At 51.1% G+C, this 27,652-nt stretch overlaps 3 protein-coding genes across 5 annotated transcripts in view; 1 reads left to right on the top strand and 2 right to left on the bottom strand.

Moving 5' to 3' along the window:
- The first annotated feature begins 3,864 nt into the window (after window positions 1-3,864).
- On the top strand, window positions 3,865-12,815 carry Prrt3 (proline rich transmembrane protein 3). Its single transcript, XM_028788658.1, has 4 exons — window positions 3,865-3,928; window positions 7,454-8,516; window positions 8,704-8,859; window positions 9,726-12,815. Exons 2-4 carry the CDS (start codon window positions 7,511-7,513, stop codon window positions 11,498-11,500), a joined length of 2,937 nt encoding a protein of 978 aa, XP_028644491.1. The 5' UTR covers window positions 3,865-3,928; window positions 7,454-7,510; the 3' UTR covers window positions 11,501-12,815.
- Window positions 12,498-22,257, bottom strand: Creld1 (cysteine rich with EGF like domains 1). Of its 2 annotated transcripts, none has more exons than XM_028788660.1 (11): window positions 21,964-22,257; window positions 21,574-21,855; window positions 21,084-21,166; window positions 16,981-17,091; window positions 16,581-16,672; window positions 15,666-15,842; window positions 15,486-15,581; window positions 14,128-14,211; window positions 13,881-13,976; window positions 13,577-13,711; window positions 12,498-13,151 (listed from the first exon to the last, which is right to left on the bottom strand). In XM_028788660.1, the coding sequence occupies exons 2-11, from the start codon at window positions 21,745-21,747 to the stop codon at window positions 12,937-12,939; spliced, it is 1,263 nt and encodes a 420-aa protein (XP_028644493.1). In that variant the 5' UTR covers window positions 21,748-21,855; window positions 21,964-22,257; the 3' UTR covers window positions 12,498-12,936. The 2 variants fall into 2 exon arrangements, with proteins under 2 accessions (XP_028644493.1, XP_028644492.1); XM_028788659.1 differs by having other exon boundaries at window positions 21,574-21,803; window positions 21,964-22,253.
- Window positions 22,258-22,501: 244 nt separating this feature from the next.
- Window positions 22,502-27,652, bottom strand: part of Il17rc (interleukin 17 receptor C) — a 12,251-nt gene continuing 7,100 nt past the window's right edge. Inside the window, exons 10-18 of one of the 2 annotated variants that reach the window (XM_028788644.1) lie at window positions 26,800-26,854; window positions 26,550-26,731; window positions 26,414-26,464; window positions 25,513-25,558; window positions 25,241-25,362; window positions 24,863-24,922; window positions 24,447-24,498; window positions 23,249-23,344; window positions 22,502-23,145 (exon numbers count right to left, since the gene is read on the bottom strand). In XM_028788644.1, the coding sequence (XP_028644477.1) occupies window positions 22,523-23,145; window positions 23,249-23,344; window positions 24,447-24,498; window positions 24,863-24,922; window positions 25,241-25,362; window positions 25,513-25,558; window positions 26,414-26,464; window positions 26,550-26,731; window positions 26,800-26,854 (1,287 nt within the window). In that variant the 3' untranslated portion in view covers window positions 22,502-22,522. Of the gene's footprint in view, window positions 23,146-23,215; window positions 23,345-24,446; window positions 24,499-24,862; window positions 24,923-25,240; window positions 25,363-25,512; window positions 25,559-26,413; window positions 26,465-26,549; window positions 26,732-26,799; window positions 26,855-27,652 lie in introns of both variants that reach the window. The other variant, XM_028788645.1, reaches the window with a different exon arrangement.

Genomic DNA, 27,652 nt, shown 5'->3' on the forward strand with positions numbered 1-27,652 from the left:
ACACACAGTATGGATCCCCGGGCACTGAGTGTACAGGGCTGTGGCTTCTTGCAGCAGCTGCTCCACCACTAAGCTACACGCCCCTTCTGCTGCCCCCCAGGTCCCTCTCCACCCAAGCCTTTTGTTGATGATGTTTGGGATGTTTTGAAACAAGGTCTATGTAACTCTGGCTGACCTGACACTTGTGATGTAGTCCAGTCTGGCCTTGAACTCATAAAGATCTACTCCCCTCTGCCTCCCTAGATCTTGTGCTTAAATTCTATTTTTTACAACTATTTTAAAATGTCCATATCTATCTATCTATCTATCTATCTATCTATCTATCTATCTATCTATCTATTTGGAGCATGCTCATATGCAACCAGAGAACAATTTCTGGGAACTGATTCAGATCTTCTACCATGTGGGTCCCCAAGATCAAACTAAGGTCATCAGGCTGGGTGGCAAGCACCTTTATGTGCTGAGCCATCTGGCCCTTCTTTTTCTTTTTTTAAAGTGATATCTGTTATTTTTCTGATTGCAAAAAAGAGTACATAGTGTGTGGAATATTGGTAAACAGAGAAGTAAAGTTATATGAAGAATCATACCCATTGCTGCTCAGTATCTTCGGGACTGATGGATGGATACTGACCCACATTCAGGATCTATCTTTGAGGACCCAGAGCCTCCATGAGTTGGAATGTTCATCGCACTAGTGTTTCCAGAGGGGGAAATGGCTATTATGCCACCTGATTACCTGTCAGTCATCAGGGAAATATGAAGGATGACTGAATAAATATCAGTGTGTCCAGACCATGCAATGCTGGGCACAAGTGGGAAGAGGAGGGCAGAGTACATGGGGATTGTGCTGAAAATGTCTGCACAGCTACTGCAGAACGAACAGCACTGCAGAATAGTGTACAGAGTGATTCCATTCTATTAAAATGTATTCTTAGATAGATGATGGATGGATGGATGGATGGGTGGATGGATAGATAGTTTTGTTTGTTTGTTTGTTTGTTTGCTTGTTTGTTTGTTTGTTTGAGACAGAGTCTCACTATGTAGCTATGATTGTCTTGGAACTAACTATGTAGACTAGGCTGGCCTTGAATTCACAGAGATTCATCTGCCTCTGCCTCCCAAGTGCTGGGATTAAAGGTGAGCACCAGCACAACTGTCATTTAAAACCTCTAGAAAGGATTTCTCTGTATCCTGGGCTGGCCTTGAACTTGCTATGTAGCCCAGGCTAACTTAAACTGATTGTGTTCCTGCTTCCTTTTCCTAAGTGCTGAGATTACAAACGTACACCACCACTCTTGATCATATATGAGCCCTCTGTCTCTGTCTCTCTGTCTCCTTCCAATCCCCCATGCGAGTGCATTTGTGTGTGTGTGTGTGTGTGTGTGTGTGTGTGTGTGTGTGTGTGTGTAGTGGCTCAGGCTGGCCCTGAACAGGCAGTGTAGCAAGACTGAAGTTGAATTCCTGATCCTTCTGCCTCAGTCTCCTAAGTGCTGGGAACTTATGCCTTTACTAGCAATGGAAACAGTATGGTAATGACTGTGAATGAGTCAGGGGAGAGAACTCACAGGTAAGATGACCAGTTTTGGAACATTTCTTTGTTTGAATGAAGACAATCGTGTTTTTACAGTTCACATGACCAACATCTTAGTGAGTAACAATTTACAAGAAATGTCTCCTCACCTTTTCTGGTGGGCACAGGCATTCTTTGTATGGCATTCCTTGGTGGCCGTCTAAAGGCCTGGGATAGAGGTCAATGGTGCAGTGCTTAACTCACATCCATGAGGCCCTGAGTCCGATTCCCAGCATGGATGGAGGAAAGAAGAAAATATCCCTTACCATTAGGAACTGTGCACGGAGGGATCTGGAGTACTTGGTAGTGTCTCAGTGCAGACCCCCAGCTCGAACCACGCCTCTGCCAGATTACCATATCAGTTTATGTTGGGTGTAGTAAGAATTCTGGAATTGTAGTTTCTTTAGAAAATACAAATATGATAAGAATGTGCTTTCGTTTTAATCCTAGGCATGCTGATATGAGGCTCCTTTGGACTGTCTGCCGAAGCTGACTATGATTTGCCTCGTGCTCTAGCAGAGAGGTCGTTTTGCCAGCTGCACATGGTTTCTGTGATTGTGTGACATTTGGAATTCTGGGAACTTTTCAGAGTGCATATGAATTCTATAGAGAGGCAGGGGTGGGTGGTTGGTGGTTGCTGATGGGGGTCATGGTGTGTTAGTAGCTGTGCTCAATGAGGGAACAAAAGAGAAGAAATTAGATCCAGGATCTCTCTCTCTCTCTTCTCTATCCTTCCGTCTTATCTAGTGATAGGGGGTAAAACTGGGGGGGGGGGGATAAAGGGTGAGAAAAAGAACCCATAAAGTAGCTAAGGTCAGCTACAGTTCGGCCTTCTCCATTTCTCCTGCTAGTGAAAGAGGCTGAAGATAAAGAAGGTAACTGTGGTGGTTTTAATCACAATGGCTCCTATAGGCTCTTATGCTTGAATGCTTAGCTATCAGGGAGTGGCCCTATTTGAAAGGATTAGAAGGATTAGGAAGTGTGCCCTTGATAGAAACTGTGTATCAATTGGGGAGGGCTCTGAGTTTTCAAAAGCTCATGCCAGGCCCCCCTATTCTCTCTCTCTCTCTCTCTCTCTCTCTCTCTCTCTCTCTCTCTCTCTCTCTCTCTCTCTCTCTCTCCCTGTGTGTGTGTGTGTTTCTACTGATCAGCATGTAGCTCCCAGCTACTGCTCCAGTGCCTGCCATCATGATGATAACAAACTAAACCACTGCGCCAGGCAGTGGTGGTGCACGCCTTTAATCCCAGCACTTGGGAGGCAGAGGCAGGTGGATTTCTGAGTTCAAGGCCAGCCTGGTCTACAGAGTGAGTTCCAGGACAGCCAGGGCTATACAGAGAGACCCTGTCTCAAAAAAAAAAAGCAACAAAAAACCAAACTAAACCACTGGAATTGTAAGCAAGCATGCAATTAAATGCTTTTCTCTTATAATAGTTGCCTTGGTCATGGTGTCTCTTCATAGCAATAGAACAGTGACTAAGACAGTATAGTATCCAGTCACAAAGGCCAGAAGAAATTTACATGATCGGCTGACCACATGCTGGAAATCACCACAGCAAAGACAAGAATGAAGTAGATCTAGGGCTGACAAGCTGGTTCAGCAGGTAAAGAATATCTGAGTTTGAGCCCCAGATCCACATGGCAGAAGGGGAAAATTGACTCCACAGACATAATGTGGTATGCCAGAGGCCACACAAATACAAACATACACCCCAGAATAATAATAATAGTAATGGAGGGAGGAGAGGGGGAGGAGGAGGAGGAGGGAGGAGGAGGGGGGAGGGGGAGGAGGAGGGGGGAGGGGGAGGGGAGGAGGGAAAGAAGGAAGGAAGGAAGGAAGGAAGGAAGGAAGGAAGGAAGGAAGGAAGGAAGGAAGAAGTAGACCTTGGAAAATGTGTCAGAATATATTATAAAGTGACGAGGAGAAAAGCAAGTTATAAGAGCAATTAATAAAGCGTGGGCTCATTTTTATTTAATATGCCCTGGGAAAGACCTGGAAGATATGCCAGGCTGTAAGTATGATCTACCTATGCCTGTATGAATCCAGAGAAAGTGACCTCCCAGTCCCCGCAGGTATGCAAATAAGGCTAGCTGGAAGGAACACTGCAAGAGCCCCATAGAGTTCTGACACCATCTGGGTTGTGCTGCCTGTGAGAGAGGGGCAGTGAGGAGCAGTGAACAGAGTCCATTCTCAAAGGAAAGGGTTAAGTATCCCGAGCTCCTGTGGGCGGGCTTGACGACGAGATCGGCAGAGCCGGGCTCTGCTGGCCAAGCCTGAGCATCTCCGAGGATGCGCCTCCGGGAGAGGCTGCAGGGACGCGCGCGCAAGGTGAACGCATGGCTGCGGATGCAGCGCGCAGGTGAGGAGCTGGCGGAGGGAAGGGGAGATGGCGGGACCCAGGAAGGCAAGGAGCAAGGCCTACAGCCCCCTTCGCCGGCATGGGCGGCCAGGCCTGCATGGTGTCAAACCCCACCCGGGACACTGCGGGAAGGCATGGAGCCAGGGAGAGAGGAGCTGGAGAAGGAGGAAGAGAGGTAACCCGAGATGGACCAGCTTCTGCAGGCTGTCCTGCGGAGGCCCTTACCCTGCTTCCCCTCCCCCTCCTTTCTCACCTAGTCTCTGCGGCTGGCTGATCTCATCTCCCCTCAGAACTAACCAGCCATGGGACCCCAATGCTAGGCAAGCTCCTGCCTGGACTGCTAGTGCCCACATCTCTTGCATCGGGGGTGGTAGGCAGATGGCATGTTATTCACTAAAGGCCCAGCTCAGCCATCTCCTCCTCTGCAAAGCTTACGGAGCTGTACAAGATGAATCCTATGGGCTTCAGTATCTCTAGTCTGTGTTCTCAGCTGGCTGTGCGACCTTGGGCAAGTTGCTCAACCTCTCTGACTCTTGGTTCCCCACTTTCCTTTCCTGTGTGATGGGTACTTGCACCTGCTTGTATGGGAAGGTTTAGAACAGAAACCTAACTGAGCAAACAGCTCAACACAGAGTACTATTGTCAACCTATATCCACATCAGGGGCCCCAAGGCCTTCCTTAGCACTCCTCATCCCTAGCCTCAGAACTGAGGGTCCCCAGACCCCAGCCTGGCCTATGAGAAGGACCTGGGGCTTAGTAGACGTTTGAGAGAGGCCTTACCAAGACTTAAAGGTAGCCTGAATTAAAGCTGCAACTGGACCTAAGAGGTCTTTGAATCCCCTGAAACTTCCCACAACCTCTGATGAGCCTAGGGTGCTCTTAGGGAAGGTACCTGGGGTTACCTCAAGCTTCTCCTAGTGTCTGAGCCACCAGAGGTGGCTGTATCCAAGAGCAAAAGGACACAGCACCTGCCCCTAACACAGCTGGACCTCAGTCTAGCTGGCCACTGCTGGTCTCTCCTACCTCCCTGGCCTACTTAAGGATGGACTTAGGAATAGGAGCCTCATGGGAATATCCACCTGGGCCAAGATTGTACAGGGGCTGGAGGTGTAAAGGAAAGAGACAGGAGCCCCAGGCCAGCCGCAGACAGGAGATGACATACAAGGGTGCATTGCTCGGGGTAGGGAGAGCCAGGAACAGGAGTCCCTGAGGAGGAGTGTCTAGGCCAATACATGTTCCCCTCCAGTCATCCCTGGACATGATGCTGACCTCTTCCCTTTAAAAAACACTACTTCTCAGACCTCATCCCTTCCAAGAGTTCCAATCCTTGGAATGATTCACAGGAGCCCTTGCTGTCAAGCCCCTGCCTCCTGACCGCCAACCACCAGGGAGGAGATGTTCTGAACTCACTGAGTTTATTCTAGAGCCTTAGCATAGGCTACACCCTCTGCCAAATGCTTTCCCCTCAGAGTTTCAAATGCTGGGCCCTCTCTTACCATTCTGCCTTTGCTTAAGTGTCTCCTCAGAGAGGCTCTCCTGGCACCCCTGTGGAGACTCTCCTCTGTTATCATCTAACCACGTCTTGTTTTCTTCAAAGCTAAACTTCATTGTTTTAGAGCCTCACTTCATAGTTCTCAGGCTGGCCTGCAACTTGCATAGACCAGGCTGACTTTGAACTCACTATATAATATATATATATATATATATATATGTGTGTGTATCATGTGTGTCTGTGTGTGTAGAAGTGTGTGTCTGTGTGTGTGTGCATACATGCATATATGGAGACAACCCAAGGGAGTCTGTTTTCTCTTTCCATCATGTGGGTCCTAATCAAGGATTGAACTCTCAGATCATGAGGCTTGGAAGCAAGCCCCTTTATCCACTGAGCCATCTCACTGGCCCTTAGGTTAAAATCATTTATTGTCCATCTTATTTAAAATGGTCTCTCCACAGTGGGGAGGGGGCAGCCTTCTCAATCTTGTTCACTGCTATATCCCAAGGCCTGTTCACTTTATTTGTTGAACTAGTTATGGGGGAAGAACACTTCCCAGACAAAGGGTAAGAACTGCTATCAAGTTCCTCCTGTGGTCTGACCTTCGTGTGTCTCATTAATTATGCTTCATATGACTCCCCTTGAGGTAGACACTCTTGTTAGCTTCATTTTAGATATAAGAGCTAAAAAACCATGCTGCTGAAAAGCAAAGTAACTCACCCAGGAGACAAGATGCCAGGAATCTTAGGGCCCTCCTCAAACGCAGGGGCATGTTCCTCTTTCTCTTTTTTTTTTTTTTTTTTTGAGAGCTGGGTGTTGGTAAATCTAATTTGAGGGCAGGCAAGAAGGCTTAGCAGCTAAAAAGTTTGCCACAAAGCCTGATGACCTGAGTTTGATCCCTGGAACACATGGACAGAGAGAGCTGACTCCCATAGGTTGTCCTGCCCTCCAAACCCTCGCTGTGGCAGACATCCCCCCTTAACTAAATGCATAAATGTAATTTTAAAAACTTAAAATCTGTTTTCAGGGACTAGAGAGATGGCTTAGCCAGCCAGAGCAAGTAGTACGTCCTGCTTTTGTAAAGTATCCAGCACTGAGGTTGGGTGGATCCCAGATGCCTCTAACTCAGCCCCTGGGCAAGCCAACCCTCTCCCCTGACAATCACAGGCACCGTACTTCATATATACAACTACTCCTTGTGTGTGTGTGTGTGTGTGTGTGTGTGTGTGTGTGTGTGCGCGCGCATCTGCACATACATGTGCACGCGTGTGCAGATACATATATATGTATATCATTTATAAGGTGCACTTAATATATACAACTACCCTATCATATGTATGTGTGTGTGTAGATAGATAGATATAGATATATTTTTTAATACTTAAAAGGCTGGGCCTGGTTACACACACACCTTTAATCACAGCACTCAGAAGGCAGAGATGGGTAGATCTCTGTTAGTTCTGTGCCAGCTTGGTCTACATAGTGAGTACCAGGTCAGCTAGGGCTACATAGATCCTGTTTAAAAAATTAAAATCTTGGGACTGGAGAGATGGCTCAGTGGTTCAATTCCCAGCACCTACGTAGCAACTGACAACTGTCTGAAACTCCAGTTCCAGGAGATCTGACACCCTCACACCAACCAATGCATATAAGATAAATTAAATAAATTATTTAATAAATAAAATAAAATCTTCAAGAAAAACTTCGATTTTATCAGGTAAAGAAGGCATTCCATCCTGAGGGAACAGAACATAGTGTCAGGGCAGAGGCTGAGTCACCTGACCTGGTCACAGCCTTGGAAGGCCAGGAATAGAACTTGTATTCTCTCCCAAGAGCAATGGGGAGTCAGAAAGTTTTGAAAGCAAAGGAAGTGGAGTGAACAGAGACCCAGTTTTTAAAAACTTTAAAAGCAGGGGTGACACTGTTGTTTAATGCATCTTTTCTTTCCCACCAGCCCCCTGAGGAAGCCATGGACCCTTCAGCCCTCACGCCATCTCTCTCTGGTTTATCTTTCCTTTTTCTGCTTCTGTAGACTTATCCAGTGAAGTTTAGAAGTCCAGGGCTTAGCATTCAGGAATTGAATTAGACCATGGCCCCCAGCCCACAGGCCTGTGCATCTCCTCTTCTGCTGTTGCTGCTGCCATGTCTGGGGGCTGGCCCTGCCTTGGGCAGAGGCCTTCCCAGGTCACTTGAGAACCCAGAACCTCACGTGATCCCGTCAGAGCCACAGACCTTTGATCTCTTCTGGGAGAAGCTGAAAAATGAGAGTTCCTGGCACACTGGTGCCCCCCAGGCCCATGCTGAAGGGCCCAAGAGGCCTGCAGACTCTCCCCTAGGATCAGCCCTGCATGGGCCCAAAGCAGCCCCTGGGGGCCAAGGTGAAAGACTCCTAAGAGCTGATGACCTCCAGCTGGCCGGAGCACTCACCTCCCAAGGTTGGACAGCACCTCCTGACTCACAGGAGCTTCTGGAGTCAGAAGCATCAGAACCCCACCCTGTGGGACCCCACCCGGTGGGAGCACCCCATCTCACTCTTGTCCCTACAACTCCCAGCTCTCAACTCACAGTAGCCACACTTGCCACTGCCTCACAGAAGCCTGGAGGCCCCGCAGAACAGCAGCCAGCTAGAGATGAGGGGCTAGTGGCCAAAGCCGAGACCCCCATCACACAGGCTTCCTCCTGGGACTACCAGGGCTCTCCCCACACTCTGGTACCCGAGATAGGAGCTGTGAGGACACTAGTGTTAGGGAAGCAGGGTGGACATGAACGGGGCTTCCAGGAGGCTGTCCAGGGACCTCTACTCACCCAGCAGGATCCAGTAGCCCCTGAGGTCCGATCGACATCCCCAGCTGAGGTGGAATCCACTCCAGAGCCTGGAGCCCAGCTAGACCTGGCATTGGCCAGAAGCCTACCTCTTCCTGAGGGGCTGCCAGCTGAGCCCCCCAAAAAAGCTGGAGCTGGGGATTCCTGGGAAGTCAGCTCTCTGGGACCCCAACCTGAACAGACTGGCCTCCTTGAAGGACAAGATTCCCCAGCACCCCAGCCTATACCATCATCTTCAGCCTCAGACACTTCTGATGGGCACCTAAGACCAGGTGGGTATCAGCATGAGGGGGCTGGGTGGGGTTGTGAGGACCAGTGGTTCAAGGCAGATGGATGTAATTCTGAATGTCGTTTCCCTCCTTTGGAGAAATTAGGGTGCTGGTGCCTCCCTCCTGAGGGGCTGGATTTGAGGGAGTACTGGAGGATCAGACAAGGCACTGACTGTTCTCACCATTTCAGCAATAGCCGAGATGAATGGAGTAGACCCTGTCTCCCCACAGCGAGTGAGAGGAGCAATGGAGGCCCCAGGAACCCCCAAGTCCTTCATCCCTGATCTCCTAAACTCTGCTCGAGGTGCAAATGGGACAGAGAGCCCCGTAAGGGCCCTGCAGCCAGGTGAGGCCATGGTTAGGGGTGAGGGAGAGTAACCAAGAACCTGCGTTCAGTGATGGGGCAGGGGGCCAGGGCTAAATGGAGAAAAGCACCCATGAAAGGAATAGGCTAGGACTTCTGAGTCGCTGAGGGAAACAAACCAGTGCTCACTGGAGACCCCAGGACAAGACATCGGCTCTTTTGAGCTCGAATGTTCTGTGCAACATAGATGTATCTTGTGCAGTCATTCTCCAGCCCACCCGGAACCCCAGCTCTCTGGATGCTGAGACAAGAGGGTCACGAGTTTGAGGCCTGCCTGAACAAATACTGAGTTCAAGGCCTGACTGAACAAATACTGAGTTCAAGGCTGGTGTGAGTAGCTCATTAAGACCCTGTTTCAAAATCAAAAATACAAAGGGCCAGAGACACAACTTAGTGAGTTATTGCCTGGCATATGAAAGATCCTGGGTTCAATTCCCAGTACCATCACTACCACCACCACCAAAAAAAAAGGGGGGGAGGGGAGAAATTTACATCTGTCTTGTCTTTGATGGGAACCAAGCTAGACATGTGCCCTCTCTATGACCCAGGGACTGTGGCAGGTGCTATTATCTCCATTTGACAGACAACCTTGGAAAATTAATTTACCAACTATACCTTTGAATATGGAAAAATCAAAAGCACTTTGTGTTTGTTTGGGGTTCTGTTGTTTCTTGTTTGTTTGAGATGGGGGTCTCAGGTAGCTTAGACTGACGTTGGACCCATTACGGTTGCTGAAGATGGCTTTGTAGTCCCGATCCTCCTGCCCTGCCTCCTATTACAAGCATGTACCTCCACACCCCACTCTCAACAGCACTTCCCAAGGAACCCTTTTAATGTTGTTATTGCAGATGAAGCCGAGGAATGGCCGGGTCGCCCACAAAGCCACCCTCCAGCACCCCCTGTCCAGGCCCCCTCGACATCTCGGCGTGGTCTCATTAGAGTCACCACACAGAGAGCTCTGGGCCAGCCACCCCCTCCGGAGCCCTCAGCCAGTTCTATGGTCCCCATTCCAGCTTCCAGCCCCCCAGCCAATGCCACCGCACCTCCCCTGCGTTGGGGACCCCTGCGGCGGGTGCTGAGTTTTTCCTGGGAGCTTCACGTTTATGGGGTAGGGGTGCTTTTCCTGCTTCCAGCATTATTGGCCTTGGTCACACTGGCAGCCGCCCTAGCGGGGCCCCGATTGGCACTAGTGGCTGCCGTGCTGGTGTTGGTGGCTTCAGGGCTGCGTTCTGCCTACATGCTCACCGATCCTTACGGCTCTCAGGCACGACTGGGAGTACGTGCAGGTCTGGTGCTGTACAACTTGCCCTTCCCCTTGCTACTCACTGCACTGGCAGCACTCACCCTTCTGGGCTTGGGGGCTGGTCTGCCACAGCCTCTGCAGAAGCCGCTCCTGCTGGGAATCGTGGCACCGGTGCATGGCGCAGGTTTGCTGGCTACAGACCTGTTCTCCACCAGCCCTGTGCTCAACCTTTTGACACAAGGCTTATCTTGCGCCTGGGGTGCGTCAGTGGCTCTGGGCACACTCTGCCTGTGCCGTCGCCGCCTGTTGGAAGGCCCTCGGGGCTGGGATGCCAGTCCAGGCCCCAGGCTGTTGGCTGTGGCGGGCTCACTGGGGCTGTTGGCCAGTGGTCTGCAGTTGGCGGCCTCACTCTGGCTGTACCCAGGGCCTGGCCGGGAGGGTCGTTTCTCCTGGGCTTGGTGGGGCGTGCACTTTTGGCTGCGCCTGCTGGAGTTGACCTGGGCACTGGCCCTAGCGCTAGCTGCCCTGGCCGCCACTCGTCCCAGGCCACCCACGGAGCACGCTTGCTGGGCTAAGCTGCTACGCCTGGCGTGCCCCGCGCCCACGGGCAAGAGCGAAGTTCCCGAGAGACCCAATAACTGCTATGCAGGGCCCAGTGGCCTGGGCACAGGCGGCCTGGACATCAGCAAAAGTCTCATCCGCAACGCGGCTGGGGAAGGTGGGCTTCCTGCCACGCCTGGTTCTGGACCCTGGGGTTCGGCTGCATCGCTGGGTCGCGGTCGTCCAGGTGGCCCTGGGATGTCCCGCGGCAGTGTGGGGCCCGCACCGTCGCTGAGCGAGCTGGATCTGCGGCCACCATCGCCTATCAATTTGAGCCGCAGCATCGACGCCGCGCTCTTCCGGGAGCACTTGGTTCGAGACAGTGTGTTCCACCGCTGCGGTCTCCGTGGCTTGGCCTCCCCGCCGCCAGGGGGCGCCCTGCGGCCTCGCCGCGGCAGCCAGCCTGACACAGAGCTCGACGGCGCGGGCACATCATTGCTCCGAGGCCGCTGCCGCTCGCTCAGCGAGGTGTGCTTGCGCACGTCGATCCCGCAGCACGTGGTGGACCCGCCGGTCAGCGCGGCGGCGGCGGGGACTTCGGGCAGCTCCCTGGACAGCTTCTCCAAGGGCTCGCTGAAGATCAGCTGGAATCCGTGGCGTCACGGGCTGTCGTCCGTGGACAGCCTACCCCTAGATGAACTGCCCAGCACCGTGCAGCTGCTGCCACCACCCACCCCAGCCCCTGCTCCTGCCCGGGCCGCGGAGCCTCAGGGCGAGGGCCAGTCGCGCTGCAAGTCCAGCGAGTCTCACAGCGCCTCCAGTGACACTATAGAGCTATAAGTAGCTCTGGGGAGAACCTGCACCCTCTCTCCTCAATGTCTACATTGAAGTGGCTGACTCACCAAGACAGTTGAGCATTTGAAAAATTGGCCCTCCGGGGCCTCCACCTGACTGCAGCTCCCGGGTACAGCCGGGCTTGGATTTACCCGACTTGTTTTGATTTTTTTTTTTTAATATCTCTATTTTTTTCAGCAGATATTTTGCACAGAGGCTGTGAGTTACACGGAACACAGGGTGGACGTGCATGGATTTGATCAAGGGGGATAGGGACCAGGTACCCCACCCCCCAGTGTGGAGAGATGCACCTCACTTGTCCAGATTGACTGTCCCCTTTGTGCCAAAGAAATAAATCCTCCGTTTAGGCTCATGCCTCCCTCTGGTCAAGCCAGGATGTCTCCTAATAGGAGAGGCAAGAGACCCTTCCCCACAGAAATTAAGAGCCTTCCAGAGGAATGTTGCCTCTGGAACAGCCACCTCAGCTCACTAAAGAAAAAAAAACCTGTCTGTGGTGAGTCCCCACCTCCTGTAATCCCCACATTAGGCCTAATGGGAAAGCATCCTGCCCAGTTTGTTTCTGAACAGCTTTTGAGAACAGCTGGTAGTCAACCCAGAAAGAGCAATTCCTAAGCTGGTTTCTCTGTCATCTTCCTCCTTCCTCCACTTCTTCCTGTTTTTTATTTAAAAACATTTTTTGTAGATTTATTTTATGTGTATGAACATTTTGCCTGCATGTATGTGTGCACCATGTGTGTGCCTGGTACCCAAGGTCAGAGGATGAGTCCAGTCCCTCGGGACTGGAGGTTGGATGTCTGTGAGGCACTGCATGGGTGCTGGGAATTGAACCTGGATTCTCTGCTGCAAGGGCAGCAACTGCTCTTAACAACCGACCTGTCTCTCCAGCCCCTTCCCAACACTTCTCTATCATGGCAGCCCTTGATCTCTCAAGGTTGTAGAAAACATCACTCAAGTGGCAGGGGTGGTTATTAAGACTGAAGCGTTTCCAGTTTCCAAGACTGTCCTTTATTTCCTGAGATGAATAAATAAGTCAGTGGTTGGGGCGTGGGTGGTGAATACACAACAAGAGCTGGCAGCATGCACCTGGCAGGGGGGCTATTGGGGGTCCACCCCTGAGGGGACGCCTCTCATACAGGGCAGGGGCCAAAGCCCACCTGCAACCTCCCTAGGGAGAAACAGTCTTGGGATTCACACCCCGTGAGGCCTGCTGGTCCCCTAGCAAGGGTCTCATGGCATCAGCTTCAGGACCTCTTTTTCACCCCGGGGACCACTGGGGTCCTAGGCTGCTCAGTAAGGCAGGTAAGAGGGTGTTTACCCCAGTCTCAAAGAGAAACCATGCTGCCCCAGGTGTCCAGCAGGAGAGAGAAATAACCTCTAGGGGCAGCCTGGGTGGGAGGAAATCCTCTAAGTGGCGGCAGGGATTATCTACCCTTGATGAAGCCCTCCAGCACCCGGTCACTTCGCTCTGACAACCAGTACCCAGTCATGGCTGCCACAGCTCCAATGAAGATGGCAGTGAACACCAAGTCACCCTTAGCAGCAAGCGTGGCCAGTGCACAGATGATCACACCAAAGAACATCTGCTGCAGGACCACCATTTCATCCTCCGTCATCTCCGCAAAGAAGCCCGCCGACTCTGCAGAGGAGGCGCACCTGTCACTGCCCTGTTCCCGGCAGTTCCCGGGGCTGCCCACAACTCCCACACACCAGATCACTACTGCCAGGCCCACCTAGCTCAGCAAGCACAAGCAGCGTTCACTACTGAGAAAGCCTCTGCAGGGGCTACCTCCCTCGGCTTGAAGGAAGCTGGGAGATGAAGGGGCTGTTCAACGCTTTGAAGAGGATGGTCACAGTGAACATCAGGAAACAGGCTTAGATAGGTGGAATTTGGGTGCCAAATCTAATTCTCTTTCTACCTGGAGGTGAGGCCACCAAAGGCCACAGAGAACCCACAGTGACTGAGTCTCAGGGCAGCCTCTCTGGGGGGCTGGGTAGCAGTGGGGTGGGGGCTGGAGGAGGAGCTTGTCTGCTCTCCCTCAGGACCAGACCAGCCCTGCTTACCTGGGACCAGCTCCTTCACGCAGATGCCGTCCTCCTGTCTGTAGCCTTCAGCACAGACACAGCGATAGCTACCCTCCGTGTTTTCACACTGCTCGTTCTCTCCTGGACACACCACTGTCTCACACTCATCCACATCTGGAGGTGGGGGGAGGGGAACAGGTCAGAGTGCTGACTGCCATGGCCCCCCCCCCACAGCACCCCAGACTGCCTTTCACTCCCACAGTCTCAATGAAAATGTGCATCCTTCCTTCCCTGGCCTCGCACATACTGCGCATACTCCAGCCCTTTTCGGCAGAAGACTCACCTAGGCACTTGGAGCCCACCTGCTGGTAGCCACGGCTGCATTTTTTGCAGCGCCCTGGCCCTGCTCCCATACAGCCCAGGCAGGCCTTTGAACAATCTGAAGAAGAGAGGGCAGAGGTGAGGGGTCGCCCTGGTCTCAGGGCTCTGGCGCCTGAGAAGGAAGAAGTTGGGGGAGGGGGAAGGCACAAAGCACCATCTCCCGTCCCTCTCGTCCATTCCAGCCTCTCCCTTCGGCAGCTGACACTGACCTCGGCACTCGTAGGATCCTTCCGTGTTCACACAGAACTGGTCGGCTCCACAGGTGGCTTGCTCCGTACCACACTCATCGATGTCTGTGGAGAGGGCAAAGGTTGGAAGTGTCACTTTTAAGTAAAGTGAGCCCCTTCTCATTTCCTGAGTGCTGAGACCTGAAGCAGGAGGTGGCCAAGACTCAGCATCAGCCATTCAACTTATATCCAAGGGGACGACCATAGGCAGAGGGGACCTGGGTCCCTGACAAGACAGCTTCACTGCTAACCTGGACCACTCACATCAGGACTATGAAAAGAAAAGTGGGAGGGAGGGAGGGAGGGGGGATTGTTTTGGTGGTTGTTTTGTTTTTTGTTTTTTTTGAGATAGTGTTTAGCTCTGTAATCTTAGCTGCCCTAGAACTCACTCTGTAGACCAGGCTGGCCTCAAACTCACCCAGATCCAGCTGCCTCTGCCTCCCAAGAGCTGGGATTAAAGGTGTGTGCTAGCACTTACTCCACTGGGTGTGTGTATATTAAAAACATTTTTTTTTAATTTATGAGACAGACCCAGACTCATGCAACCCAGACTGACCTGAAACTACTGTCCCCAAGGATGACCTTGAATTTCTAATCTTCCTGCCTCCACCACCCCTGAGCTAAATCCTAGGCATGCATTACCATACCTGGCTTTAAATTCTTCCCATTCTTTAAGAAAAAAAAATTTTTTACTTATCATTTGCTGTATGTATGTGTCCAAGTGTGAGTGCACTCATGCCACAGCACACATCTGGAAGTCAGAGGACAACTTGCTGGGATTGGTTTTCTCCTTTCAGAGTGTGTGTCCCAGGGACTGAACTCGCAGCTTCAGCCTTGGCAGCAAGAGCCTTTAACTTCAGAGTCATCTCACTGCTAGACTTTAAATCCCACTCTAGACTGTTGTTGTTGCTTTGTTTTTCTAAGATTTGTTTTGCTATGCATGGTGGCAAAACCCTTTAATCCCAGCACTTGGGAGGCAGAGGCAGCTGGATCCCTGAGTTTGAGGCCAGTCTGGTCTACAGAGCAAGTTCCAGGACAGCCAGGGCTACACAGAGAAAACAAAACAAAAGACTTGGTCAAAGAAACACCTCTTCTAAGGTACTCCTGATCCATCAATGCACTGCACTGAGCTGGGTGTGGACACGAGTCTTCCACTGCTAGCAGGTCTTTCTGCTCTGTAAATGCCTACCTTGCTGCCTTCCACCTAGGCTGAAGGTCCCTTGTGAATGGGCCTGTGCTGGTGTAGGCAGGCATATGTGTATATAGGGAATAAAGCCTGCCCCCTCCACCCCTGCCCCGCCTCCAACCCCACCCCCCACCCCGGCATGTTTCCCCCTTACCTACACACTTGAGGTGATGCAGGGCCCAGCCTTTCTTGCACTGCAGACAGTGGGATTCCTCAGGTCCTGTGCAGCGGGCACAGGGACCAAAACATGCTGGGTAAAAAGCCAACAGTGTAAGGATGGGCAGGTAGGTATCCCGGCTCTCCCCACCCCACACCACAGCTTTTGGCTACCTACCCGAACATACCAGATGGCTGCTGTTGCGCTCCACCTCAAAGTAGCCAAGGCCACACTGGCCACAGGCCTCGCCCCCATAGCCGGCTTGGCAGTCACAGTGCCCGCTGCCCCCTCGAGTCCCTTCCCCGTCACACTGCCCGTAGCCACCGCAGGGCCTCTCTGTGCCCCCAGGACATGCTGTGGGCAGACATCAGTTGGGTGAGATCTTATACACAACTTTGTCATCCAAGAGACTATTTTCTATGTCGTCCTAAATATCTTTAAAAAGAAAAATTAATTTGATTATTCACACAGAAGCTATATGAAATAGCCTATTGTAAAACAACTGGGTAAACTTTGTTTTTATTTGCCTAATTTTTTCCTTTCTTCTTTTTTGAGAGAGGGTCTGACATACATAGCTCCAGCTGGTCTGGAACTTGGTATACAGACCAGGCTGGCCTCACACTGAGTTATTCTCCATACACACACAGACACAATCTTTAGAAAGTCCAGAGAATTTATCTGAACAGACTGAAAATCCTCCTGCCTCGGCCTCCTAAATTATAGGCCTGTACCTCCACATCTTTTCTTAGAACTAAATCCATCATTCCAGCAAACAACCCTTACATTGTTTACAGGAGAAAAGCTCTAACAAGGACTAGGAGCTTGGCCTGTGCCTGCCCCTTCCCAGTCTGACCAGACATGTTTATGAAGGAGGCAGAGGTGAGGGCAACATCTATTTAATAACAATTACAGCCACACTGCACCTGGCTCAGGCTAGCCCTGTGCTTTTTTTTTTTTCCCCCAGTCTGACTCAGGCCTGGGAGACAGGCCAGAGCAGAAATCTGGAGATGTTGAGAGAGCAAGCTGCACTCACCTAGCTTCCTGGCCTCAGCAGTCTCCTCCCATTCCCAAAGAGAACCAAGAAAGACTCACGCAGGCAGGAGAGGCCAAAGGTGCCAGAGGGGCAGCAGAGCTTCAGGGAATCCGAACAGAGCCACTGGAAGAGGTCCGGGGCTTCTTGCTGCCTGTGAGTAATGGGGCAGAAAGGGAGAGGGTGCTGACACTGAGGGAGAGGGTGCTGATACTGCAGGAGTGGCTGCCTACTTCTATTCTCCCTAAATCTGGAATTCAGCTCAACTTGGGCATATGTTCCAGGAACCCCTTGACCAAGGCCCTCTGGGCAGAGGAGTAAACAGGCCCAGAGTATGGGCCTGGTACCCAGGAGCAAGTCCTCAGATCTAGATTTGGAAGGCTCCAAACTAAGCTTCCACACAACTGTTTCTTGGCCAAGTCAAAGCCAAGGACCTGTCTGCAACCCCCTCCCACCCCTCACCTGTGAAACCACCAGGCTTCCACCAGCTCCTCGCTCAGCTCTAGCAGGCGGTGGCACTCGAAGTCTGACTTGCTGCACACGCCCTCCAGTACCTCCACCAGGCGGGTCTCACTGAGCAGACAGGACAGGGATGATAAGAACATCGTCCGCCCACCTGGTCCTCAGGTCGCTCTCCACCTCCCCCATACATGACAATATCAAGGAAGGGGCCATGGAGCATTAATAAGAGACAGGCTATTGACTCTGGAAATCAGACAGACCTAGGTCAGAAGCTAGATGTGTGATTTGGGCAAGTAATTAAGCCTTTTTGTGTTTGTTTCTCACCTCTGGCCCTTGGTTGTAATCAGGTTCTCACTATGTCACCCAGGATGGCCTAGAACTCTCCTACCTCTACACCCCACTCCACGTTGGGCACACTTCTGTTTTTTTTTTTTTTTTAATCTGTCAAGTAGAAACAGTTAACACCTCTGCAGGTGAATCCTGAGTCCTCAGTTCCTGCATCTGGCCTGGGATAGCAGGGATAGCCATGCCAGGAAGACAGGACTTAAATTACACCATGGGCTGGGAGGGGGTAGCTCAGAGGTCGAAAGAGGATCCTCACACCTCCTGCAAATATATGATCTATCAAGCATTGGCAAGGATGTAGAAAAACCGGAATCCCTTCTGCACTGCAAGTGGACATGCAAGATGTCGCAACCAGCTAAAAGGAGCCACCATGACTCAGCAATTCCTCTCCCGGGCACATACGCAGAGCAAATGGAAAACAGGTGTTCCAACCTTGTACACAAATGCTCACAGCCTCAATTATTCATAACGAGCAAAAGGCAGACAACAATTCCTCCAGACAACTGTCCATTAACCAATGAAAGGAAATTCAGCATGTCCGTTCAATGGGAAAATATTCAGCCATAAAAGGAATGAAGCAATGGGCCGCACATACCACACAATAGGGCTGAGCTGTGGACACATTACTCTGAGTGAAAGAAGCCAGCCATAAAAGGCTGCATGACGCAGCATGTCAAAGGAATCAGATAACCCACACAGGTTTCTACTTGATGAGGGCAGATTGGAGTTGCCAGGAGCTTTCGGGAAGGTGAGCATGAGCTGCTTATGGATAGAAGATTTCTCTTTGGGTGATGAATATATTTTAAAGCCAAAAGTGATGACATATATCTGTAATCTCAGCATTCCGGAGGCTGAGGCAGGAGGATCATTGAGTTAGAGGCCAGCCTGAACTATATAAGAAAAGTGGATCAAAAAAACTTAAAAGTGAGAAAGTTCTAGAAGTGGACAGATGCGGGGGGCCGCCTCGCCGAAAAGGAGAACGCCATGCTCAGGATTCTTCTGACAGCAGTTTTATTGTTACAGCTCTTTTAGTGTTACAGCTCTCTTAGATGGTAGTGAGGCGAGGGACCCCAAGCCCCAAAAGCCTATGGCTTATATAGAGCTTTAGGAGACGTGCCACACACTCATTGGCTCTTATGATGTCGCCAAATTAGCATACTGGTTTTCGCGCCTTGCGCAGGCGCACATTCAAGCAAGGCTCGCAAGAAGAACCAGGAAGCAGGAAACCGGCGCCATCTTGCAATGGCGGACACGGCTCCTAACAGACAGAGGTAGTTATACAGCAATGAGAATGTACTAAGTGTCCCATAGGTAGTTTTTTTTTTCTTTTCTTTTTTCTTTTTTGGGCCATGTGGCCTAGACAGGCCTTGAGTGTGCTATGTAGCCCTGTACAACTTTAACTTGTTTCCACCTCCCAAGTACTAGAATTACAGATGTGCACCACCGTGCCTGGTTTTATTAGGTGCTAGGGAAGGAGTCCAGAGTACTGTGCATGTGAGAAAAACAGTCTAACAGTCTAATTCCCAGCCTGTTACGTTCTTTTATGTTCTGTTCTCTTTTTTAAAGATTTATTTTATTTATATGAGTACACTGTAGCTATCTTCAAACACACCAGGAGAGGGCATCAGATCCCATTACAGATGGTTGTGAGCCACCATGTGGTTGCTGGGAATTGAACTCAGGACCTTTGGAAGAGCAGTCAGTGCTCTTAACCACTGAGCCATCTCTCCAACCCCCTTTTATGTGTATTTTACAATTTAAGAAATTAATATATAAGCAAGGTGTGGTGGCTCACCCCTGTAATCTCATCACTTGGGAAGTAGAGTCAGGAAGATGAGGAACTCAAGGTCATCCTCAACTGTATATCACGCTGGATGGCTGCCTGGTCTATATGAGATCATATCTCAAAACCAGAATTTTTTTTATTACATAAAACATGATGTGGGGGCTAGGGAGATGACCCACTCCGTAAAGTGACTCTGGAACAAGTATGAAGACCTGAGCTTGGACTTCCAACATCCATGTAAAAGCTAAGTATGGCATGTTGTCTTAACTCTAGCCATGTGTGTGGGGACAAGGGGAGTGTCAGAGACAGGCAGATCCCTGTCTCCAGTCCAGCAGAATAACCAAGTTAGTGAGCTCCAGGTTCAGGGAAAGAACTAAGGTGGGACAGCCAGGCATGGTGGTGCATACATTTAGTTCCAGCACTCAGGAGGCAGAGGCAGGCAGATTTCTGAGTTTGAGGCCAGCCTGGTCTACAGAGTGAGTTCCAGGATAGCCCGGGCCACACAGAGAAACCCTGTCTGGAAAAACCAAAAAAAAAAAAAAAGAAAAGACTGAGCCTGAGGATCCGTGTTCAATCCCTAGGACTCAAGCAGGGGGAAGAAGAAGTGACTCCTGAAAGCTGTCCACATGTGTCCACAATCACACACACACATAATAAACAAATGACAAGAAGTTAAGAGGAAGCCAAGTGTGATGGTGCACACTTGTAGTCCCAGCACTGTGGAGGCAAAGAGGAGGGTGTCTGTGAGTTCAAGGCCAGCCATGACATCTAGGAAGACCTAGCATCAAAAGTGGAAAATATATGTAATAGAATAAAACTTATATAAAAGGAAAGACAGAAGAACCTGGAAGCCGTTATATAGCAGAAGTGTTCTTGGTACTACAGCCTTCCTAAGAGAGGAAACCAACGGAAAGGAAGGGCCAGAGTTACAGAAAAATAAGCTTTCCTCCCTCATGGGAACTGTCATCCAACCGTTTACCACAGTACCAAGGATCAGGTAAGGGAGCTGTAGCACAACCCTAGCAAACTAGAAAACTGCAAGACCAGCAGCCTAACTCCGACTCGTCACCGCCCCTCCTTTGGTGTCACCTTGACAAGCTGGAGAGGCCTCTTCAATTCCTGTCTCTAGGCCTACCTCTCCCTCGAGCTCCAGAATGAGATGGAAGCTACCTGGGTGTCCAGGGCACATCTCACTCCACCATGTTCCGAGGCCTGGCCTGACCCCACCCCTGTCCATGGCCTCTCTGCAGTCAGAAAACACCTGCACACCTCACCCGGTTGCCGGGTGTCTGTAGTACTCTCTCATGCCCCTTAAGGAATCTATCATGTCAACTGATGGTCTCCAAATTTCAACTAGTTCTCACTATATGCACCACTGGATGTCTTGCTAGTCTGTGCTGCCTTTATACTTAGACTAAAGAAGTTCCCCCCATCCCCCAGCTGCTCTCCCCCACTCCCTCCATGCTGCCCTGGCTTCCTGTACTTTGTGAGTGTGAGTGATCTCTTCACTTAAGACCAGAGGCTGGAGAGATGGCTCAGCAATTATTCAGTTCCCACCATGGACATATTTGGCTCCCAATTGCCTATAACTCCAGTTCCAGGAAATCCAGTGCCCTCTTCTGGCCTCCCACTCAGGACATCTAAACTCCTCTCCAGAGCCTTCTGCTCACTCTACTCCAGACACCTTTGGGAGAAACATAAGGTCAGCCCTGCTACTGTCCAAATGAACCATCCTGAACACCTCCCGTCCACCTGTGGTCTACCCACATTCTTCTTCTTCACCTGACAGGTAGTGTATACTGTTTGTGTCTATTCTACTAAAAAGCAAGTTTCATGAAGATGGGGCTTGGTTTCCTTATCTGCTGTTCTGTCAGTGTTCAGGATTTGGGGAGTAAAATGCTTCTGCAGAGAATTTATTCCAACCATCAACAGAAACCAAGAGTTGGAGTATATACCCTCCCCACCATCTTACCTGTCTTTGTATTTGGACAACTTCTCCTCCTCCCAGGCAGTGTTCCCACCACCAAAGTTGTCCCGGATAGTTCTCTCCAGGCCCTGGAGATGGAAGAAATTAGGAATATCTAAGGACAGAGCTGGACACATTCATTTTAGGTTTTTTGTTTGTTTGTTTTGAAGTTGTTATTTTCGAAACAAGGTTTCTCTGTGCAGTCCTGGCTGTCCTGGAACTTGCTCTATAGATCAGGCTATCCTTGAACTCAGAAATTCATCTGCCTTTGCCTCCCGAGTGCTGGGACTAAAGGAGTGTGCTACCACACCCGGCCTAACATTCTAACATTTCATTATTTTATGTTATTGACCAGGAAACTGAAGCACTGTGAAGCACATTACCGAAAGGCCATACAGTTAAAGTAAGCCACCCATACAGGGACTAGAAACCATGCAGATTTGCACAGGGCGCTCCCTGCTAACGGTCCCTCCCTTGAGGCTATTAGTGTACCCACCTTGTTGAAGCTGTCCACCAGTGCCCGGCAGGTATGACATGGATGGGGCTCAGCTCGGGGAGAAGAATGGGGAGGAGGAGAGGGTTGGAGCCAGACAGGTCCTGGGAGGCTCAGAAACAGGCTCAAGCACCATAACAGAGATGGGACCAGGCCCCTTAGGGGCTGTGGAGCCATTTTTTCCCAGGCTGGGGACGTGCAGATAGAGGGCAGGGTTTACTGGAGAAGCCAGGCTGTAAGGAGGAAAGCGAGGACTTGATTCTGAGGTACCTTGGGACTCCAGACCTACGTAATTACAAAACGAGGATGAATTGGGGTACTGAAAGCAGAGGCGCTGGAAGGGGGAAAAGAGCCTAATCTACAATTCCAGCAGAGAAATTATTTCTTCGTTACCGTAGGGGGAAGTGGCCGGGATCGCTGGCAAAAGAATAGGCGTCAGCCCATTGTTTTAGGGTCTCAGTGAGTTATTAGCGGGCAGAATTAGAGAGAGAGAGGGTTAGATCCCAAAATATTCCGAGAGAAAGGCGGATGGGCGGTCCTGGGGGAGGAGCCCGGATCCGGATATGAAGAGAAGGGGTCAAGTTCAGAGCCTCTTTGGGAGACGGAGGTGCGGCCTGGAACAGGACTGGGAGGATCCAAACCCAGCTAGACCTTAGAGGAGGAGGGAAAAAAGTCCCCGCCCCCGCCCCGGGCGCTGTGGGCCGAGCCTACTCAACGCACTGCCTTCGTAAAAAGTACACCCTTCTCCAACGCCGCAGTCCGGAGGGCGGGGCCTTTTCCCAGCCAATGATGGAAAGACGTGTGCCATTACGTCACCTTACACTAACCAACCAGAAGCGGCTCCGGGCTGCACCTGCCCGGGCTTTAAAGGGCCGCGGGGCTAAAGGCTCTGCTAGCGGATCCTTGGAACAGATACACGAAGGCTACTGGGTTAGGAATACTACATAGGCCTTTATTCGAGTTCAGGGCAGGGTCCCAGGTCCCATTCCTCGCGGTAACCCGGGGCTTCCGAGCTGGAAGTATAGCTGTCCAAGGCGGACAGCAGTGCCTGGGCCGTTCGTTCCACTCTATCCGCGGGTCGCCCCGGGGACCGGGAGCAGCCTCCCTGTAGGGCATCCAGAAAGGCCGGCAGCTGCGAAGGCAGGGAGAAGAGCGGCGCGACGCGGAACAGGGCGGGCACAGTGTCTGGGTGCAGCAGCCCGTCGAAGTAGACACCGACGTAGCGGCCGGCCGCCCGGCCTTGCAGAAAATCGGGCAGCACGCAGCTGAGCCAGGCGGCGAGGGCGTCATGCGGCCGGGGCTCCACCGTCTGGAGCTGCAGCCACTGCTGACACTGCTCCACCGCCGCGGGCGAGAAGAGAAGAATTACCACGCCATCCTCCTGCAGGGTCCGGCGCCGCTGCTGGTGGAACCAGGCCAGGGCTCCGTGCGCGCTCACCTCGCGGCGGCTCCACAGGTCCACGGCCACGCTCAGTGGCATCTGGCTCAACGCAGACGCCAGCGCACCCACCAGACGCTCGTAGCCCGCTCCGTCGGCCGAGTGGAGGAGCAGGGCCCTGCGAGCGCCAGGGGCCGCTACGGGGATAGCGGAGCCTGTGAGGGCGAGCCCAGACCTGCCTTCTCCTCACCCAAGAGAGCCCAGCGCCACCGTTTGAGGGTGTCTCAGGGAAGCACTCACCTTTCCTGCGGACCTTTTTTAGAAGGAGAAAGAAGAAAAGCGCCGCAACCAAGAGTAGGCAGGCCAGCCACACTAGGACCCAGCGCTTGTGGATGTCTGAAATAGAGAAAAATAATCAGCTAGTTAGAAACCTTGTGTCTTTCACTCCACCTTACAGAGGAAAAAAAAAATGAGTCTATAGACATGAAGTGATCTGCCCCAAAGTCACAACTGCCAGAGCCCACACTGAAGGAACTCCACGTGTCTGTGTAACCTGCCTCAGTTCTCATGCCTGTAAGTAGGGATAACAGCAACCAGTGCATAGGGTCGCACATAAAACACTTAGCAGTGCCAGGCCTTGTAAGTATGCAGATGTCAGCTGATATTGCCCCTTGAGCCTAGGGTTGCAGGCCCTTAATTTTGCTGCCTTGTATGACTGCAGTAGCCCCCTTCTTTCTGCCTTCGGTCCATTCACTCTATGGGGAGCTGCCAAGATCTGTTTAAAATCGGTTTATTCTGGCCCCCGAGGAAGCTGGCGTTGCTGGGGACATAGACTCCCGCATCCCTACTGGGACTTCCATCTTCCCAAGACCCTCTAGCCACACTGACAGCTTTGGAAACACTCAGAAATGTACTCCACGGTCTTTTAAAAAAAAAATGCAGCTTGACTCCTTTCAACTAGCTCAGACTTCACAGTGCATCTGGGACCTTTCCCCTGAAGCCTTCATCCCGTCTAGACCAGGTCCGGGCTGCTCGAATTCTGCATGGAACCCCTTACCTCAGCTCAGTGCTTCATAGCTATCACTATAAGATGGATCGCACTTCCAAACATTCAACAGCTCATAGATGGCTAGGTTTCTGTTTGTGTGGGCAGGTTCTGTCTTTTTAGTGATGCTGGTATCCCTGAAAGGGTGTTTTCATCCTTGTCCCTCTCTCCCTCCCCACATCCACCCTTGAGGGGCACATATGCCATAGAGCTTGTATGGAGGTCAGAGGACAACTCAAGAGAGTCCATTCATGTGGGTCCCAGGGAGCTCAGGTTTTTCAGATTTGGTGGCAAATGCCTTTACCAGCTGAAGCATCTTTTCCCCCCTCTGTGGTTTTTGAATGGGTAAAGGAATGCTGCTGTGACTTATTTAAGCCTGGCAAAGCATCACATGTGTGGTCCCTGTCAGAGTCAGCTGCTGGCACACAGGAAGACCAGCTCCCTCATACTCACACTTGTCCATGGGGCAGGCCCATAGTGATCCCAGGTCATCCTCATTCCACAGCTGTAAGACACAACCACAGTCACTTGCTTGCTGTTCAACAGCTAATCATTTCTGGCCAGCTTATTCAAATTCCTAGCCTCAGCTATGCATATTTCCTTGCCCAGAGCAGGCTCCTGCAAATACCTCTGCTTTTGCCCAAACTGCCCAAGCTAACCACTATGCCAAATGGGGCCTTGGAAGACTCTTCCTCAAAGCTCTTTCTAGAACTTAACGCTGACTGGGGGTGTGTATCATTTAACTGGGCTCTAGTCAGAGTGAGCACCTGAGGGACAGGAATGATATATCCTACCCTTTACCTACCCAGGCTAGACATAGAGCAAGCAGACACATGTAGGCACTAGGGCAAGTTCTGTCACCAACTCACCTGCATACACTGGTGTGACCGGAAGTCTTGCAGCAACTGCTCTCCAAGTCGGGCAGCCCTCTGCCAAGTCAAAGGGAAGGGGGGGGGTGGACTGTCACCTGGGGCAGCATGTAAGGTGCTGCAGTAGAGGAGAACTGTTTGTCAAGAGGAGCCAAGAGACTTACGAAGCCACTGAGAACGCGCGCGCGCGCGCATGCACACACGCACACACACACACACACACACACACACTGTATTCCCAGAGAGCAGTACTGGCCCTGGCAGAGAGTGACAGAATAAAGTAAGGTGGAATATAGTGACTGAGAACGGAAGTAAGAATATGAGGCCATGCTTGAGATGAAGCTGGAATCATCTGGAAAACGGTTCCTTGGTCCTCACCGTGGAGGCCATACTGGGCAGTGGTGTACAGCCACTGGGTTCCAAGGCACACACTGATGTGTTGTTCTGGCCGGTTTTCATCTCCACTAACAGCATATCATCCTTGAAGGGCCCCAAGGAGTCTGGGAGGAGGGAGAGGCCACTCTAGTAAGACCCACTTGGGAGTTGCCACTGCCTTCCTCCCATTCCCTGACCTTTACTCCCAGGAGCCAGCTCCTCCCGTTTATCCCGTTGCAGTGGCCCTGTCCCCATCATCCTCAAGCCCCACTCACCAGCCCACAAGCACTCTTGCAGCTGAACCTTCTCCCAGCTGCTCACCTGCTTAGAAGGAGCCAGAGTTAGGAGCACTAGGGAAAGCAAGAGTCAGGGCCGGGAAGTCCAATAGGGAGGGTGCAGGCAAGAGGAAGCCTGTCAGGCCGGCTCTGCCTTCTGGACCTGAGGTTAGGCAGAGCTGAGTTCAGGCGGCAGGATTTAAGAGTCACCCATCTCTCAGACCAGGCTTCGGGAGGACGCCTGTGCTGATGGAACTTACAACCTCACAGCTCTGTCTTAAGCACTTAAAATGGCTGTTTCCTCCACATCTGACACCTCAAAGAGGAGACTCTCACCCTCACCCAGTCACCCACTGAAAATCACAGCCTCCATTCCTTCACCTCCTACCATAGCACATGATTTCACTTTAACATGCGTCCTTAAAACACACTGTTCACTTTCTTGATGAGAAGTACGTTCTGTACGTTCTGTACGTTCTGTACAGGATAGGGACATTTGCTAGCTTTGTTCACTGACAGATCAATCTCAAAGTAGCTAGCACATAGTAGATATTCAATATTTGTTGTGAAACAGTATCAGGCTGTAGCCTAGGCTGCCCTGGTACTCACTGCATAGGTCATGCCAAGTGCCTCAAACTCAGGGGAGCCCACATATCCTCCTGCCTCAGCCTCCCAAGTGCTAGGAATATATGCATGAGCCTCCATGCCCAGCTAAATCTTGAATGAATGTTTTTGTTTTTTAATTTAAAAAATATTCTAATTTTTATTATTAATGTGTCCATGTATGTAAGTGTGTTTGGGTGCACAGTTCCAAGGAACACGTATGGAGGCTGTAGATTAGGGAGGAGAATCAGTGCAGGGCCCCACCCTCAACCCAATGCTTTGTCATCACTGTTCTGACCTGGACACAGAGGTTGGGGTGGTCTTTCACTGACAGGAACTCTTGTGGCTTCTGTGGAAAGCAGGGAATGAGTGAGGTCATGAAGGGAGGTTCTGGGGCCCTACACACTCTCTCTCCACCCTTTGAGCTCACTTACATTCACAGTGACGTTTTCCTGGAGCATTGGTGGCACAAGTGGCTGGCAGGGACTCTGGTCTGGTGCCTGCCAGCACAATGCCACCTTGGCCAGCAGAGAGCAAGGCGTGTCTAGTTGCCATCTCCCTGGGGACAGCACCCGCAGCCTGGATATGTGCCAAAGGTTCCTGTGTGCACGAGGATCTGCACCAGAGGGCCAGGGTCACTAACCATCCATCTTCCCACACCGCTGCCTTAGGAGATATGCTCACCTTTCCGGAAGGGGCAGAAACTGGTCCGCACAGAGTCTGGCTCCAGGGGCCACACCTGCAAAACAAAAAAGGGGCTCTACTGGGCCAACTGTCCATGAGTGTGTGCCAGACCTTCTGCTGGGTACTAGGACATGGTCACCGAGGCAGGTTTCATAAGCATTCACCAGGCTTCTCACTCCTTACAGATTTTCTCTGCAAACACTGAAATATACATCTCTCAACTTTTGGGGCATTGCTTTTGGCTGCTTTTTGTGGTTGTTTTTGTTTTGTTTGTTTGTTTTGGAGACAGAGTCTCACTATATACCCCTGTCTGGTTGGAACTCACAGAGATTCACTTGCCTCTGCCTCTTGGGTGCTGGGATTAAAAGCATGCACTGTGACATCTGGCTTTTCATTCAACTTTTAATGAGTGCCTACTATGTGTGTTAGCAGTATGGGTTACACGAGGAGACTTAGATTATTAATTTTGATTCATTTCACAAACATTTTGTGAATATCTACTATGTATCAAATACTGTGCTGGAAATTTTTTTAGAGAACCTACTATGTGCTTAGACCTATGCCATGAGAAAACATATTAATTTATTCATCAAATGTTTGAGAGTAGTGGGCATGGGACATGATGATACAGAGAGTTAAGTTGCAGCAAACACTTCCTGAACACGTGTCATGTGTCTCACCACTGTTTGGCACTAGGGATTTGTTCATTCATCTATGCAGTCAGCAATGCTTATGTAATGTACACCAGGCTCTGTCCAGGGCTCTGGCTGAGCACCACTGTACACCAGGCTTTGTCCAGGGCTCTGGCTGAGCACCCACTGTATACCAGGCTCTGTCCAGGGCTCTGGCTGAG

Source organism: Grammomys surdaster, unplaced genomic scaffold (genome assembly GCF_004785775.1).
Source record: "Grammomys surdaster isolate TR1022 unplaced genomic scaffold, NIH_TR_1.0 125756, whole genome shotgun sequence".
Lineage (NCBI taxonomy): Eukaryota > Metazoa > Chordata > Mammalia > Rodentia > Muridae > Grammomys > Grammomys surdaster.